At 38.9% G+C, this 18,410-nt stretch overlaps 1 protein-coding gene across 2 annotated transcripts in view; it reads left to right on the forward strand.

The window, feature by feature from the left end:
* The window catches only part of EIF2B3 (eukaryotic translation initiation factor 2B subunit gamma), a 98,346-nt gene that overhangs the window by 16,242 nt on the left and 63,694 nt on the right, over positions 1-18,410 (forward strand). For both annotated transcript variants that reach the window (XM_014872088.2, XM_088169529.1), the window contains exons 3-4: positions 3,972-4,131; positions 9,553-9,664. In XM_014872088.2, coding sequence (XP_014727574.1) covers positions 3,972-4,131; positions 9,553-9,664 — 272 coding nt within the window. The remainder of the gene's footprint in view (positions 1-3,971; positions 4,132-9,552; positions 9,665-18,410) is intronic.

Genomic DNA, 18,410 nt, shown 5'->3' on the forward strand with positions numbered 1-18,410 from the left:
TTTTGATCTGTGGTATGAATTAGTTCCATTGAAAACATGTTTTCTATTTTTAAATCGGCTGTCTTGATCCGAGTTCTTGAAACAATCTGCTTTTTGGTCTTGTTTTTGTGTATATTTTCCATATTGTGTTGGGTTTAATATAATTGTTGACATACTGCTTTTCAGTGTTTTTTCCTTACTGTTTTCTCTATTCTGTATAAATCTCTTCATGTTTTATATTACACTGTTTTATTTATCTGGATCAAGTATTTAACTTCATTCATATCTGATCATTTCACAGTTCATAACTTTTGATGGTGAAGTGCTATTAGCCGATGTTGAAAAGGTAGAGTGGAGATTTTAGAGGGGACCTTAGTGCCATTTTTTCATACTTGACTTAACTGAATACTCTGTATTCAGGGATGGTTGGACTGAAAGCCCAGAGCTCCAGTAATTTATGAAGTCAGTACGGATGCAGAAAGATCTTCTTGAAACTCTGATCATAGGTGGGATGATCTCTGCAGAATCCTTTTCTCCACTAGGTCAGTAGCCTAGTCTCAGTTTTTCATTTGAGTGAGTGAACTGCAAATCTGAGGTTAAAAGGGATTGCTAAGGCCCGGGTTAATGCTTCCAAGGAGCGTTATATTCTCCTTGTCTTTTCTGTGGTTCTCGTGATGCTCACAAAAACATGAGCTGTGCTACCAGCAGGGCAGGGCTGCTGTCTCTGTGAGTAGCAATACATTGTTTTCCTGTGTTCCTCAACCCAAAATCATTTGCTCTTCTCTTATGCTTGATGGCCTTTTCACCTTCTCTGTATAGCAGCTTCTGTTATAGAAGAGCTATATAGAGCCCTGTCTGTGATGAGGGCTTCTCTTTGTCATAAAAGTAGTAGGAACAAAATGGCATGTGTCAAGTTTGGCAGAGCAGGAAAATACCAGATATTCCAAGTATGTTTCATGCTCCGTCCATCAGATGGTCCTTCTTGATTTAAGACCTTTGCCTTGCCCTGCCCGTGGTTGTAATGTGTGTTGAGAGTGCATTTCTGTGTGCATTTTTTTCCTTTGCAGTCGTTCTGCTTGAGGTGTGTGCTTGCTGGGGTTTTTTTAATCAGTTCATGTTGATTCTTATCGTCTGTTTGTATAATAGTTTGGGGTTGATGTAATCATTGTTACATGTATTTCATTAAGAGATGTGTGTGTACTTAGGTGTTTGCATAATTCATGAAGTCAAGTATGTTCACATACCCCTTGTTAGCACGTGAGTGCATGTAGTAAAAACGTACTTCTCTTCTTTGTATCAGTGGTTCATTGGGAAAGGTGCACTGCATTTATTTGACATGTATATATGTAAAAAAAACCACAAGTTCTACCATTTATTTTCTTTCTTCTACACCCACCTCGAAAACGTAAAGAAAAACACACACTTCTGCTGAGGTTCTAGGATAGTTTATTTTTTCATTTAGCCATTAGTTTATTCGTTCAGGAGTTGTACACTGGGAAAAAAAGTGCATCCATTAGACAGTGAGGGCTTTATTTATGAGGGGGGTGGTGTTTCAAAGGGGAGGCTGTCAAGTCCCAAAAGAGCCTTTCATAGTGTATTCTCAGCGTGCTTCTGAGGCCACTGCTCTGCTCATCAGGAGGAGAGGCAGAAATGTGGGCTTTACAGAGCAACTGTGTGTTTCACTGGTCCCTGCGCTCACTGACGTTTATTTACATATTGGGAGAGTAAATGGGTAGAACAGATGGCAACCAGACATTTGGTGGTTCTGTTCCCGTATGCTCCTCAGGGGTCTTGCATTCAGTTTTTGCAAAAAGCTTGTCCTATAGGGAGAAGAAAAGACCCAGGAGCCTGGTCAGAACTATGAAATGCTTGTTGGGTTTTTGCATTAGTGACAGATTAAAGCATTTAGTAAAAAGTGAAATAATTACAAGGTTTGTTTTACAAGTCCAGATAGTCATTCCTTAGTATAAGACTATTGGGGTGTCAGTCTCTCTGATTTTATTATTTCTTATTTTCACCACTGGAGCGAATGCATCTAGATTTGAAGCTGGCAATCTCTTCCTTCTATAAAGTGAATTTGAAAAGTACAGGTCTATTTATATGGGTCTTGAATACCTTTTGGCCTTTTATATAAATGTCGTAATTCATTCATGCTGTTGTAAAAACAGAATATCTGAAAATTTTGCAGGATTTTTCAGGATATTTAATATGTGTTTCTTCACGGTTTACAATTGTGAAGCAGGAGATTTGCTTCCACACCAAGCTGAATTTTTTTCTTATTTTCTTTGTACACCTCAAAATGTTGGAGCAGGGCTGCTCCAGAGTGCTGGGTAACTTGTTTCAGTGGTTTGGGTTGTTGGGGTTTTTTCCAATGTATGCATGTTGGGGTTTTTTTAAGAGAAGTGCTAATTAAAACACTTTTCTTGGGCAAAACTGTAATATAAAATAGACATTTTGAAAATATGTTAGAAGGAGTGATGCAAGTCAGGTTTTGAACGCGCAAAATTCTCAACCTGCAGATTGTTCCTTACTGTGAAGCAGCCAGGTGTTTCTCAGTAAAGTGGGGAGAAATCACATGAAAATGGAAGAGCTTGACCTTTTGCACAGCATGCCAAATCAGTAGCTCCAACAGTTTGTGACATGATGAATTCCAATGCCTTATTGGTAAACACATGAAACTGCCTAGCAGTTATAGGAGAACCTGTCAAATAATGTAAATACCAGACCTCAGCTAATCTCAACAACAATGTGGAATCTCCTAGTGTTAGATAAAGTCTGTAAAGCAAGCTTTTCTGTAATAAACCTTTCTGGAATGAGAGGTGAATCCTGAAATAGTTTGCTTTAAACCAAGATAGTTTTCAAAAGTAAGAGTAGACTTGCTAATTGATCCTATGTGGATTAACTCAGGTTTTTCTAAGTACTGTCTAATGCCTTTCTCATTAAATATTGTCTTTTTAAAAGACAAAACTAGGCAGCCGTGTCACACTGCAGGGAGGCTTAGCATGGGAAATGGTAGCAGAGAAAGTGAAAATGGTAACTGTCAGGAAAGAAACACTGTCTTCTGGAGAGGTCTTTAGAAGGTTGATCATTAACAAAAAGTGGAAATTTGCTACTTTTCTGTAGGCCATGCTGCACAAATATTATGTTAGGATTAGTTTAAATGAAGCTAATTGCTGAACTCAGAGGTTTTTGGCAGCATATTCCACAACCCATGTGAAATACAGAAAATTTTTTCTAAATAAAAGTTTTGAGCTGGGTTATATTGATAGTGTGCACCATTAAGGAAACTTCTGTGTCTTGCTCAATATGTGACAATGTTCCTGTGCTTTGTGCACCAGTTCTCTTAAAAACTGTATAAGGCACTTTGGAATCCTTTGAGATCAAAATTAAGTACAAGCCTCTTATTAAATAGGACCTAACATCCTCTTTTTTTTTTTCTTGTAATGTGGAGTATTGCTGGTTTTAAGAAATGTATTTCTAAACTGAGCCCACCATCGCAGTGCAATTGCTGAGTAAATCACATCCTAGATAGTCTTTGTTTTTTTTGTCCCCCAATAAAATAACATAGTTTAAATATCTTTTCCAGTGGTTTGTAGCCAGATGCAAAGTCAGCTAAAAAAGAGTTCTTTAGAAAGATTTCTTTCCTACATCATTATATAACTAAAAGTAGCTGTTGAAAATACTGCAGAATTTCTTGTTGGCCTTAAAAGAAGGACACACATGGCTGCTGTCTCCTTAGGAGCAGATGAAGACAATTTAGATGGTCACATATTCTTTATGGTCCAAAGCTGGATAAGCATTAACCAAATAACAGTAACAGCAGGACTCAAGAAAAACGCACTGGTAAAAATCTGGAGCTATTTTTGGCAGTAGTAAATTTAGGGAAAAGAAAAAAAGTTAGTGTGTGTTTGTTTTTGGGTCCTCAGATGCTAGTCCATATGTGGTAATTTGTATCTCTGAAAAGTTTGCTGTTTTTTTTCCTTCTTTGACAGACTGATGTCTTGGTGTTGAGCTGCGATCTGATCACAGATGTTGATTTATATGAAGTTGTGGACCTCTTTCGGACACATGATGCTACTCTCTCCATGTTGATGAAGAAAACTCATGAACCAACAGAAGTGGTACCAGGACAGAAAGGGAAAAAAAAGCCAGGTATGTAGGTAGGAATACACATTTATTAATAAATTATAGAGGAAACCACTGGTATGTATGATATGTTTAGTTATCAATCCCAGAGCAAAAGAAATAAAAAAAGGCACAGGCACCCTGTTTTTCCTCAGATTCCCTGGTGAGGGTGTGACTTGGTTTTTTCCAGCTCAGAATTAAGTATTAGACTCGTGTAATCTTGCAGGCTGTGATCCAAAGCTCACAAGAGTTAAGGGAAAAGCTCCAGGTGACTTCAGTGAGTTTTGGATGAAACCCTGAATTTTTGTTACATATGAACATTAAAACCGTTAGGTTTTTCAAGAGCACTAAGCATCAGCATCAGCTGGGAATTTTACACTGACTGTAGGGACCAGCACTAGGTGGGTAGCAAACACTTCTAGAAATTCTCCCCTCTCATTGTATGTAGTGAATTACTATTCTGAAATCACATCCAGGCTAGGCAAAACTCCCACTGATTTCAAGTAGTTGATTAGATGCTTATCTTGTCCCTCTTACCATAATATCTTAGTTAGTGCCTTGTAATCTTTAATGTATCTGTTCTCACAACACTGCTGTAAGGCAGAGCAGGGCTATTATAAGCATTTTACTTATATGCTAAAAATACTAAATACCACACAGTTGTTCCCACACCATACTTCTCATTTTATTTTAATGATATCTGTTAAAATGCTGAGCCTTGAGTATTCTCAGCTTAGTGGGTCCTGGTCTTTGATTAAAGCTCGGAGGCATTACTGGAATACAAGTAAGAAAATGTAGCTTCAAACTATTTGAGAGAGGAGTGAAATACAAGCCAACAGTTTTCTGAAAGTGGAGGAAATACATTTTTAAAAGAAAACTTCTTAGGCTCTGCATGAAGATTTTTCTGGAGCAACGTGTAAGGTTAATAGGGCTGAAAGCATTTGGTACTTGGACTCTCAAACAGCTCTAATAACTTATTTTTGAAAATGCAGTCTAAGTGTTAATGACACATAAAACATTGTCAAGAGCACTGCTTCAGCACAGAGTTGAGCATTCAGGAGTTGTAAACTAATGGGTCTATGATTAAACATCATAGAGCTGCCCAGCATGTGAGCTCTGAACACACCGGGTGGGGATGAGGAGGTCTGTGAGAATAAACAAGATTATCTGAAGACTCTTTGCAAATATAAACACATCAGATTGTACATGTATTCTTATTTTGCTTGTTGTTTGCCTGTGTTCTTGATTTTGTAGCATAACTCTTCCTACAAGACTTGTTAAAATTTGTGTGTGTTTTTTCAGATCTGTAAAAGACCAAACTTGAAAAGACTAGAATTCCATTATGTAGAAGTGTTTTGTCACCCCTGGTGTTTTTCTGTGGGGCTCAATGCTAAGATCTCCCACCCAAAGCACCACTTGGGCTGCCATGGACAGCACTAGTGACATGTTTTCTTTGAACTTCCTCAGATAAGACATGAACCCTACCAGACCTGTTTCAGTCATTTGTTAAAAGCCGGAGAGTGCCAAAACAGGAATTTTAGGTTCTTCTCCAGGTTCTGGAGGAGGAAAGTACATTTTAGGGAGCAGCAGACTCTCCTGGCTTTCATTCCCACTTGACTAAATGCACCTTATTGCTGTCAACATTACCTTAGCTCATCCATCTTTCTTTTCCTATGCTTGCTTCTTGCTGCCATCAGCCTCCATTCTTGTTCTCTTTCCTTAGTTTCCTTCCTCAAGGATCCTTGTCAAGAGCCTGGCTTTTCTTTAGAGCATATATTGTATATATATCTTAAAGACCATATATTGCTCTTTTCTTTCACTGCCAGTTTCATTCTTCTGTTCCATTTCTGGTTCATTTACCTGCCTACAGTCACCTGTTCTCTTCTGATTCCTGTCCCGTCTAGTGTCCTTTAACAGACAGTCACAGTTTCCAGTAGTTTTCAGGGGCTGCTTTCTTTCCCTTCCAGCCTGTCTTGCAGAATTCTCGTTTTTATGTTTTTTATTTCCCCTCACCCTTGTGAATTTGTGACTTTTATTTCCTTGTGAAAAACAGACTGCAAAAAGACAACAGATTAAACTGTTTCCCCTGGAACAGCCGTCACAGCATGGCTGTGGAGCCTCATGGCTCGTGTGCTTTGCTTGCACCGCCTGATGGTACAGAAAACCTTAGGTAGCGCCTGCTGTTTGATCAGTCCTAGGAGCTGAGGAATTGGAACAATCTATCCTCAAGAATAAAATATGCAGAAAGTTTTGCAGCAAGAATAGAAGGCTAGAGAAGAATACAGCATGTGAACCTGCAGTTTTTCAAAGATTGATTAGAGCTTTGCAAGGGAAGGGACACCAAACCATTTCTGCTTATGCTAAACACTTTTTTTCCCCTTAGCCTTAGAACCAGCTGAATGGTTTTTGCTAAAGTATTTCAAATGTTCCTCTTAAGCCAGGCACCTGGCCTTGGAAATTTCATCCCAGACAGTTAAAACTTGGTGAAGTTCATAAGCACCTAAAGACAAGATATTAACATGGAGTATTTTAGGCAGTTTTTCTTAGTAGGTGGCACTATTAGCTCCTTCTCTAAACTGTGACGCATACAGGTTTTTATGTATTTGGACTGTACTGTTCAAGTATTTGGATTAGAAAAGGGATGCCATGACAAGCCACTAGATTTATTTTTTCACGGTTTCCACAAAGCAATTCATTTTTTGAGAAGGATCAACAAGATTTTTTTGTATGTCATGGAATCTGATACAAATTTGTTGCTTATGGGGTATTATTGAACATTCAAGAACTGTGATATAAAGAACAGTTCTTAAATTAGCATGAATTGCAGTGTGTTAAGCGTTATAAATTCATCCTGATGGTTTCCTGTAATGTTTGACTCAGCTGCAAATTACAGGGTCAGGTTCATTGGGTTTTATATTTAAGGGATCATATATTGACGATAATAATCTCACTGGCTTTTTAAATTGAGCACTAAGAGCAATGGCAGTAAAAAAGCCCACAACATGAAAATGCTAGTCAATGGTGGTAACCCAAATAAACAGAGAGTGTCAGGAATTCAGAAACCCAAAATGGAGCTGTGTGCTTAAAGATGACCTGCGAGGGATTGAGTGGAAAATAGTGTCTGAACCTTTCTGTGTATAAAGAAAGGCAGAAAAGATGGGGATGTTGACTCTTTCCTGCTTATTTTTCTTGTCTTGAAAGCAGCAAGCATGTCATTACTGGTATTCTCTGTGTTTGCCAGAAGACCTCTCGGTGGTCTTGAAGGCTGCTGCATCGTGTGAAATCCTCTTCATTTAATTGAAAGGGTAGGGATACTGAATCTTTAACAAAGTGTCTTTTTCTCAAGTGTCAATTAATTATGATTGATTAAAAAGCATTTTAAAAAATATGACTGAAATTTATTTCTTTTTGTCACTAAAGTGCATAACATTCTCTTGTAATGTCATGATTTCTTTAGATTATTAAAGCCCTTAAAATTGATGGGCATCTAATTTGTAAGATAAATAATAAATTGCAATAGCAGTGTCAATTCCTTATTTATCTATTGTGAGGGGGCAAAGCACATCCTCCTTTTCTATTTTGTACTTCAAATGATTTTGTTAGGTTACTATAACTTTAACACTTCTCATACATCCTTGCAGGGATTTTGTGAACTAGTTACGTGTCTGCTCTTCCATTTATTTTTTCCTTGCTAAGTGATGCCAGCAGGATTTGAAACAGCACTCTTGTATCTCTGGATAATTGATTTTAGTGTATAAGTTTTGTCTTTTAAAAATTACTGAAGTAATGTTGTTTATTGCCAGTGTACAAGGAGAAACCTGACCTGGCATCTGTTACAAAAAATCCCACAGTGCACTCTCATGGTTTCACTGTTTGTTTTTTACCTATCCACACAAGCAAGAGCAGCAGGTTTGGTGTCAGTCATGTACTTGGTCCTGCTCTCATCAAGTTGCCCTTTTCCCTTTTTCCATTGCATAGAGTTTTGCTGCAGCAGTGTAATATGTTACTGAACAGCCAAGAGGTGGGCAGGCAGAACCTGAACTTTTAGAGAAGTGTTGGTGCCTCCGTGGAGGGAAGTCAATCACTGTTGTATTTCCCGCCTGTCAGGAGACCCCAGTTAGGTGGCAGAGGTGAAGGTTCATTTGCCTCTGGTCTCAAACTTCACTGCCCTCCACAGAATGAAAATAGGCATTGCTTTCAAGACTTACTCTGAGTTTTTGCAGCAAGTAAGCTTTATCATAATTGTATTTATTTTGTCATGGTGTTAGATGTTCAGGCCTTTTTTTTGTATTTCTTTGCTGTATAATTAATTTCTGAGAAGAGTTGGGGGGTTTTCTGAAGAGGGTATGCTTGATCACTTACATCAAAGATTGCGCAGGAGAACTTTCAACAGCTGCATAGATTTGACTGTTTTAACAGTAGTTATTACTGTGGTAACTCTGAAAGAGCAGGTATCAGTAAAACAAGGGATGGACCTGAAAAATAAAGTTAAAAATAATTTGTCTGGAAAAGATACTTGAGAATTAGCTACTTCTAGGGTATGTTGTTACTCCAGTATGGTTAACTTAAGAGATCAAATACATGACAGTTTGACCCAAATTAATAGTATTTAGTGGGAGAAAAAGGACTTTCGTTAAAGTTTTTCTGTGTACAGCCTGTTTATAAAGATCAGTATGTGGTTGCCACCAGAGTGGTAGCTCAGCTACAGAGTGAAAATTAGAATGAGCTGCCACCACTGTATTCAGATATTGTGGAAAACTGTTAAAAAATAAATGCTGTGCATTTCAGTAGGCCAAAGTCTCTGCTGATGCACTGACTGAAGGAGATAGACTGCCACAATAATACATATGAGTGTTAGGTATTCTCTTGGTGGACAGTTTTAGAAAAAAGAAATTTAAACCAAGTTAAGTCTCCCAGAAACATCCATGGTAGAAGTCTTAGAGTCTATACTTTTATGTGTGTTTGTGATTTACGTATTGGTATTTGTCTAAAATAGATGAGTTTCAAAATACTTATGTCTTGACCGAAATCATAATCCTCTCCAGACCCCCTATGTGGAGTGACATTATGAGAAGAATCAGTTGGATTTGAGAATTCGTTGCTTGACTTGGGTTTGTTGTTGTTTTAATTCAGGAAGCAAGGATTTTTATTTTAAAAAAAAGGAAAGTTCAGCTCAAAATTGAGTGTTGGATGTCAGAAACCTGTAGTTGGCATCTTCATAAAAAGGATGCAAAGACCTTTCAGGGCCAGTGTTTTGAATGCCATGACATATATCAGCTACCTCAACTGACAAGAAGGTGAAAAAGTTCTCAGCGATATTTATTAAATTTATGGATTTGCTGGGATAGTCAGATTTCGTATTTTGGGGGTGGTTGCAGGTCCCATTTGCCTTTCCAGTCTGCATTAAAATGGGGTTATATAATGATTTTGTTTGATTTTCTACTTCAGTGGAGCAGCGCGACTTCATTGGAGTGGATGACACAGGAAAAAGATTGCTCTTCATGGCTAATGAAGCTGACTTGGATGAAGAACTTGTCATTAAAAGATCCATCCTTCAGAAGTAAGCTCATGAGTCCTTGTAATAGAAACTGAACTTGGGATGAGATAAAATAATTGTGTAGTGGGAGAGATAGTTAAAGACAAAGTAGGATGAGAAAGGAAGAGGAAAAGCCACTTTTGCAATATTCAGGGAGCAGTATTTTATTATTTGTTACATCATTGGAACCAGTTGATAGGCTTGTCTTATACCTTTATTAGGAAAAAATCCAGGGAATGAAAAGGAATGCATGAAAGGGTAACTCTTCTTGAAATAATACCTATATTGTGATAGATCAGTTTAGATTCAGAGATTGTAAAGTGTTAGACCTATGTCCATAAATGAAATGCTAGTCTCACTGATTGAGTCCCAAATTATTTGCAGAATATCCATGAGAGGTTCTCAGGATTTCATTACCCTCTTATGAATTTAAGGCTCAAAATCTCAGCTGTCTTTCCAGGCCCCAAAAGATTCATTAGAGACTGTGCTATGTCCACCACTGAACTTCACTGGGGACTTGGATGAATTTATCAAATATGCCAGACAAGCTGAGCTTTCTGCACAGTGTAATTCATATCCATTAGTAGGAGAAGGAAGGATGACTTGTTCTTTATGCTCTCCAGTACAGTGATTTCAGTTTTCTCAGGCACACGTTGTCTAACGTGTTCTGTGCAAAACTGTGTTGCCTCCTTGAGAGGCCAACCTTTGTAGTCTGTCCCAGGCTGACAGTCAGACTTTCACCTCTGTGAGATGAGACACCTGTGGAACAGCCATTTGAGAGCTGGGAATCCATCCATGTGGACCTTTTAAGTCAAGGATGCAGACATCTGGGGTCTGCTCTCAGATAAATCTCTGCTGTGAAAATGCCTCTGGTGTGTGCTATAGGCCACAGCTCAGTGTAATTTTTCCTTGAACATCCTGCTACCAGATGTGAGGGAGATCTTCTGTGCCTGTGGAAAGATGACACCTCCTCTGCCCCAGTTTAAGGATTATCCTAGAAGGAAGGTGATCAAGAGTGGACCCTGTTAACTGTTGCAATGGAAGGAGCCTGTCCCACCATGCTTCCACTGGCTCTCTCCTGGGCTTATCTTGGGCATGGCAGGCACCAATCTGCAGGCAAGCCTTCTGTACATACACAGCAGCTGATTTGTATAGAGTAGGAAATTCATCACTGATGCATTCTGTGGGTTTGTGCACATGAAGACTAATAGATCTATTTTGGGCTAGGGGAGGAATATTTTATCTATTGTTGGTGACAAGTTTGTCTTTATGGCTTCCTCCTGGCACTAGAGGGTGGCTGTGGTATAATGACTTAAAAATTGCTATAACATATGTGATCTTAGTTGACCCCTGATTTTACAGGTTCGTCTAAACAGAGGATTCTCATTCCTGTAGCTAAATTAATCAGGCTTTATCCTGCAAGCTAAACTTTGCCCTCGGTAGCACCTGTTCAGTTACATTGTCTTCAGCAGATCTTGAGCATAACTATTTGGGATTTGGTAAATAGAGTGTTGATGATATACAGATGGGATAAAAATCTGTCTCCCTGTCTTTCTTACATGCACAGCTACGAAAGCGAATGTAAAGTGTTAGCCACCCTCCAAGTAAAGCCCAGAGATGCTAGGATAGTGTAGAAGAAGAAAAAGAGATCTGCTAAGTGTTAAAAAGAATAAAAATTAAACAAAAAGATGCTTTGAAGCATCAAGCAGAAGTATTGGGCCAGTACCCAGCTGGGTGAGCCTCTGGCATCTGAAACAGCCAACTGGTAATGCTGGTGTGCTCTCTCTGTCCTACAGCTGCCATCTTTGGGAAGCTCTGAGGGAAGCAAAATATATATGGAAATCATCAAGTAATTTCATTTGAGGCAAATCCAGGGTAGAAACAACTGTGGGAGTTCTAGGAGGACAAAGCGTTGGCAGCTAATGGTGTTTTAAGCGTGGAGTTGTCTAGACCTGCTCAACCCCTGATTTTCTCATGTGAGAAACAAAAGCGACGCTTGAAACAATCTTTGAAGTCTTTCTTTCATACATCATAGTAAAGAAAGAGGAAAAAAAAAGAGAAAGAAAAAAGGCAAGCCCAATCTCATTTTCTTCATGGATCACTTGATGTGACTGACTTTCAGCTGCCATGTTGGCTGTTTCTTGATTTCTGGACTTTGTTTTGATGAAATAACAGGCTTTGTGGCAAGATGGTGGGAGAATTTCCAGTACACTCATTTGTTCCTCTGTAAAATACAATAGACATCTTGAGGGTGTTGCTTTTGTTTGTTTTGCTTTTAATGGTCCCTTTGAAGGGCTGTAGTGGTCTCATTACATGAACTCTAGAACTCCTCTAGTGCTTGTTTTGTTCTTCAGATCCTTTTTCTATTTTCTTTTTCCTCTCTCTTTTTAAGGAGGGGAGTGGAAGGAGGGACAAGGAGGGAGTGGTGAAAGGAATGGGAAGAGGGAAGATGAACTTTTCTTTAAAGCTAGGAATCTTGTTACTGGTAAAAATCTAGACCCCATACAGAAATGGTTCAAAGGCCCTTTGGCTTCCCCTCCTCACAGGAGGGAAGTTATGTTGACAAAACATGCAAAACTGTAGAACGCTAATTTAAATCCTTGAAGAAAAACCTTTTCCCTGACCTTTGCCTTCTTCCTATCATTGGATTTCATGCTCTTCACTTTCCTGCCATAAAAGAGCAGCTGGTGAGGAGGGACAGGGGAAAACACACATTCTCCTGAGTACCTTTTGAGTATTAAATACTTATTTTTTGCTCTTGACTCGGGTGTTTTGTAGTAATGGAAGTGTTACAGAATGAAACATTTTAGTGGAATTTCCAAGCTCATGGTGTAACCTGTTATTCTCTTTCTCAGTTTGGTTAGGATTTCTTTTCCAGATTTGTTGTTTTGATTTGTGTTGTGGTTTTGTAAGTTGTGGATAGCCATTTTGGGTTTGGGATTGCATCTCCTTGTTACACCACAGAAAGGAGTCTGGATTTTGCTCCTTTGCTTGCCAAAGCAAATCTGGCAAAGCTTTCAACTTGGCAGGTAAAATTATCTTTTATTTTCCCTGTGCTGTTAATCACCCTGATGACAAGTCCCACAGGTAGCATCCTCCCTCAGTAAACAAGTGGAAAACAATATCAAATACATCTATTTAGGCACGTTTTGGAGTGCAACAGGCTGAGCCAAAAGACAAATTTATTGGTGGTGCCTAGAGAGACTAATGCTGCTGGGGAAAGCATTTTCAAGGAAATGGTTCCCTGTTTGGGTAATGAGAGCTTATAAAAAGCCATGAACAGCCTGTGCATGTCATTCACTTTGGCAAATAGCTGCAAGATGAGATACTAGAATGAAAGAAATACAGTTTGGGGACGTTTCAAAACCAGCTTAGGGCCTTTGAAGAGAAAAAAATAAAGTTATGTGCTCATCCCTGGAGCCTGGTTTTGCCAGTGACATCTCTCTGACTTGGGTCTTGACAGGATGAAGGAGTGAGGAAATGATGAGAATTCCATAGCTGCTGCCTCTGCTTTGGGAGGGGGCAAAGGTATTTGTTTTCAAAGCACGATTACAATGGACAGGGAGCTTTTTGCTCCACCTCTGATATTTATGGTCATGCAAAGTGAAACAGTAAAAGACACCTGTTGGAGCAGGTCTAAATTTGGAGTGTTTCCTTTTAAGATCTTGTGGGCTGTGTAAGGGTGAGTTCAGCCTTCGTGGGTGTTCTGTCTGCACAGATGCAGGTGCAGGGCTTCTCCTAGAGAATATGTTAATAAATCACCATGACAATTCCAGCTACTTATTACCTCATGTGCTTCGGACAGAAAGGAATACCTCATCTATAAATATATATAGTACTAACATTAGTAACCTTGAAGTAACAATGCAGATCTGTTTTTAAGGTAATTTAATAAAGAGAGGGGGTAAGATTGGGGAGTTTTTTCTTCCTTTTCTCCTTGCATTATGAGAGTAAAAAGGAATGGTGTAGTATAATTTCAAAAGTCAGCCAAGTGGGTAGGTAATGGGAGCTCAGAAACAGCTTTGATAGACTTGATTTCCTTTCTGTTGCCTTGGGATATTGACCTTTTTTTTTTTTTTTCCCTGCTGATAATTTGTTTTAAATAAGTGGATCATATATAAACACACTGCAACTTCCTTAATGTTTCTGCTCTCTAAAACTGTTGTTCTTGGGAAATTGGTGTCTCTGAAATACTCTGCTACTTCTACAGTGGTTCTTTTTTCTTCTAAAATCTCTTTCCTTTAGAAAACCTGAGAATGACACTGGTATAGGCAGATGCTCTACAGTGTGAAACATCCTAAACTAGATCATGGGCAGATGTCCTGTACCAGATCCAGCTGGCAAAGGGGCCCACCACGCCAGGCTTATGCCCAGCTGGACATACAGTTGAGTACTCCATAAGCCACATGTGTCAAAAAGAGCTTTATGAGTTCCCATAGATTAAACAGCAGGATTTTGATAACTTGGTTCTGTTTTCTTTGTGCATTTGGGAGATGTCCCACAAGCAGTGCCACTGGCAGGGAAGTGGGGGATGTAGTATTGCAACTCAGTAGGAAAATCCTGAGGAGCAATTCAGGACAGACCAGGGAGCAAAAACTCTTTGCTGGTCTCAACTGTGTACAGAATGAATACAAATCTCAGCTTTGGTGGTGGTCTTCTCTTTGAAAAGTCAGGAGTTTTCACTATTAGCAGAATTTTTGTGACTAAGTTTCCTTTGCATTCAAGTGGTATTTTGAGAAATACCATAGAAAGTTGTTGGATTTAACTTCTTTTCTCTAAAATCTTACCTCTATAGAGTGATGTCTTTTCTGTTGATCCAAATCTGCTCTTTCAATTAGTCAAGGTCTGCTCTTCTCAAAATAAAAATAAAATTTTCTGACTAGCATCCAGAAAATAAGTGAGGTTTTTTCTGGCTTCTCTAACAAAAAATAGAAATTGTATGTGTTGATTTAGGTAATAATCCTTTTACAGATGCACAAGCCAAAAAAGAATCTGGTTCCTCTTCCCAGAATTGAATTGGTTTCATGGTACTAATAGGAATTTAGAAAGCTGTAAAAAGTTATTTTAGCCAGTAAAGCAAGCAGATCTGACTGAATCAAAACAGGGGATCTAAATCTATTGAATAAAAGGGTGTGATTTTTACACACTAACTTCTCAAAACTGTAATCACAATTTAAAACTGTTGATGTAGCTTTAATCATATATTTTTAGAAAAGAGGATTTTGCCGACCATTTCAGAAAAAGATACTGACCCAAGAGTTGTTGTTAGAGACATGAGTTTGGAGTAGATGTTCTCAGGATGCCCTGAGTAGGTCTTGCACGCCTGTTTAATTTCTCAGCTCACTAAGAGTAGCTGCTGTAGCTAAAAGGTGTTCATTTTCTCGGAAAGTTTGCCCTTTTTATTATGCATTTAAACTTTGCTCAACTTGTTCTGTTTTTTCTGTAAATTCGTTGGGGATGAGTGTAGCCTTTAACTTAAGAAACAGAGTCTCTTTAAAATTATTTGCTATTTCTAAAATCAATGTAGCCAGATATAATAAAAACTCTTTAATTTGGTGCTTTTATATGTTACACTTGTATAATAAACGTGAACATAATATAAAAGAAGTTAGTGAGACATTGACTTTATATTTTAAATAACATTGTGCTATTGCTGATTGTAGTACTGTTGCTTCCACAGGATTTTATTGTTTTTCTGCCGCCATGTTATTTTATTCATACATTGGCAGGGGGTTGAAAGGAAGGTACAGCATATCCAGGTCCTATTAATAAAAGAAAGGTCATGCTGTGTCTTGACAGCTTGTACAGGTCATGAATCTCAGAATCTGGAAAATTAGCAGGAGTTTCTATTGAATGTAGTTATGGAAAGGCTTATTGTCAATGGCTTTCATTTTACTGCAAGATTCTGGCCAGTGTTCTAGTACACATAAGGCTAAACGCAGAGTGCTTGAGGCTCAGCATTTGGTTTCTAATCGGCAGTAAATGTATGTTGCATGTGTTGTCATTAGTCATTTGTCTGTCTGTCTGTCTGTCTGCTGCGGTCTCAGACCAGCACTTAGCCTGTGATTCGGTTTTACTTTTCAGAGGTTTCGAAGGCGGAAGGGATGACTGTATTGCTTGGACACCCTTGTGTCCATGTGACTTGGTAAATGCAGTACTCTGCATGAGTCATTCGGTCTGGACAACACTGAAGTTGAAGCTCATTGTTACTCTTAAGCCGGGCTCAGGTCTTAAAAAGATGATAAATGTTCTGTTCATTTTAGAAAGACATCTTAATGCTTTAATACAGTTGCCACTGTGTACTTTTTAGCAAGGCTGTGAGTTACTTTTTTCAGAGTTGATGGGCAAGCCTAGCCATAGTTCTTTTTGTGACATACTTGCCCCAGTTGATCCAGATGTAACCTGTGTGGTTAAAAGTTCCTCTGAATGGTTTGCTTAGGGCAGAGAAACAAAACGATCCATTTCTTGCTTTCAACATACATTTTAAGCCCTAATGTGTATTCAGTGTTGCTGCCTGTTGAAATGTTAGGGTTTCAGCTTGTGTCCAGTGATCCCAGAGTGACCAGTAGGCGACAGAGAGGCACAGACTCCTCATTGTGCAGTTGGGATGGTACAGAGAGAAAAAAAAGCCAAAGGTCAGAGGAGTTATCCCTGCTTGTGCGAGTGCTGTCAGGCTCTCCCCTACCACATGTCCGCCATGTGTTCCTCATCAGCGGGATGTGGAACTCCATGACGCAGAGCAGACTGGAATGCAGAGTTAGTTAACACCCGCCGTTGGGGAATTTATCAGCCAATGTGGAATATGGCGGGGGGGAGGAAACAGCGTAGTTTAAAGCAAAGTAAGGGTGAAATGAGGCATGTGACTGTTCCTCTTCAGTTAAAAGGTCTGATTCTGCTTGGGGATGAGATCCTGGCTCATGACCACAGCCAAAGTTTGTGGTTCCCTTACTGTTCTGTGTTACTGGTGCATTTTTAGTCCTTTAAATTGTCATACTTAGCAGAAGGTTTTTGCAGTGGCAGGAGTGAAATACCCCTGGGATTTTTGCAGGGAACAATTTGTCTAGTTTATTCTAAGAAATCGAGATTTCAGAGAGCCTTTCCTTCATGGTCACCGAGATCCCAAATCACTAACTTGCAAGGATGCATAAAAGTGATAGCCTCTCCATTAAAATTAGCTACACTTGGTATCAGTTGAACTGTAGTTGCATAATATTTTTAGTGCTGATTTATTGCGATTAGTTCATGGCTTCTGTGAACTCTAACCCAGGTGATTTACTGTGATGTTTCACACTGCGAAGAATATTGTGAAAGTCATAATGGAAAGAGTCACAATTTGCAATTAGCTGATTGAAGGTGTATGTGGGCTCACATCCTTACTGGGTTTGCATTCTACTTTAGTTGCAGCAAATATATATCTTTGAGAAAGTTTCCATTCATTCAGAATACAATGCCAAATTCCCTGTTGAATAGCTGTAGTGTGGTTCTCCCCAAACAGCATTGTGCTGGCAGTTTCTGGAATTACACAGGAAATGAAGAGCATAGCAAACTTTCCTTTCTCTTGCTAAGACATGCTCCCCAGGAGTTCTTCCACTAGATCAAGTAAATAGCAGAGATCTATTCCTAGGGGCAGCATGTTTCTCTGTGTTTCTGCTTTGAGAAATCCTAATTTTCTCTGGCTTTAAATCCTTCCTTTCTTCATCAGATTTATTGCATCATTTCCCCAGCTAGAGAAGATGAGAGAGGGATTCCTTTTACAAGCAGTAAAACTGCTTATCCACTTTCCTTGGAGATTTCTTATAGAACTCTCCTTCCTCAGTCACCAAATACTATGTACTCTGTTAAGAATGAAGAGGAGGTAGCTATTAGATCTTGACATGCGAACTGGCAATACAGAATGCTGTATCTTGCCCCATTACTGATTTTAGTATAAGTTGCATGTACCTGCATACCTGCATATTGCCAGCAGCAGCTGTTGGTATTTCTTGGGTTGATCATCTTGGAATTTTTTAACCTTCTTAAAAATGTGTATGTGTGTGTGTGTGTATTCATAATCAGGTTGATGAAAGCTCAAGAGTTTAAAAAATCTGAGTCAGTTAGTACAGGAAGATTTTAAAAAGGAATAACTTACATCCTTCAGAAAAATTTGGCTGATGGAGTTTAATTAAACTCCTAAGGTTGGAAGCAAACCAGTAAGAAAGCAGGGAAATCTAAGTCAAAGCTCAACTTCTAGTTTTTTTCCATATAAATCATCTAGCAGCTGATGATATTTGCAAGAGCACCAGAGACTGTCTTTTCGTATTCCCTTTGATTTTCTTTTCCCCCCCCTTTGCTTTATTATTCCCAAGGTGTAGCATTAAATATAATTTCAGAGGCCATGTGTGTCCTTAACTTCTCTGTCCCATCTCTATGGTGTATGTGTTCATACATGTATACATACATGTGTAACATATAGCTTTGTTCACTGATGCATTGGTACAGCATTTGTAGACCTAAGTAATTTTTTTTGGTTCTTTTTCTTCCCCCAGATGAGCTACATCATTTCTGAAAATACCTCTGAAATTCCCACTTCTGTGACTTTGAGCCTTAGCCAGGTAGAATAGTAATAACAGAATCATGGCCAATGGTGCCATAAATTTCAACTAAAGTATCGGGCAAGAAGTCTGATTTCTGTTTGTACTGTTGTTAGAGATATTTATGCAGGGCTGGTCTTTCAGCAAGTGTGATTATTTTCAGAGAGGCCCTCTCTCCATTCTTGCTTTAGAATGTGCTG

This window comes from Sturnus vulgaris, chromosome 9 (genome assembly GCF_052056855.1).
Source record: "Sturnus vulgaris isolate bStuVul1 chromosome 9, bStuVul1.hap1, whole genome shotgun sequence".
NCBI lineage: Eukaryota > Metazoa > Chordata > Aves > Passeriformes > Sturnidae > Sturnus > Sturnus vulgaris.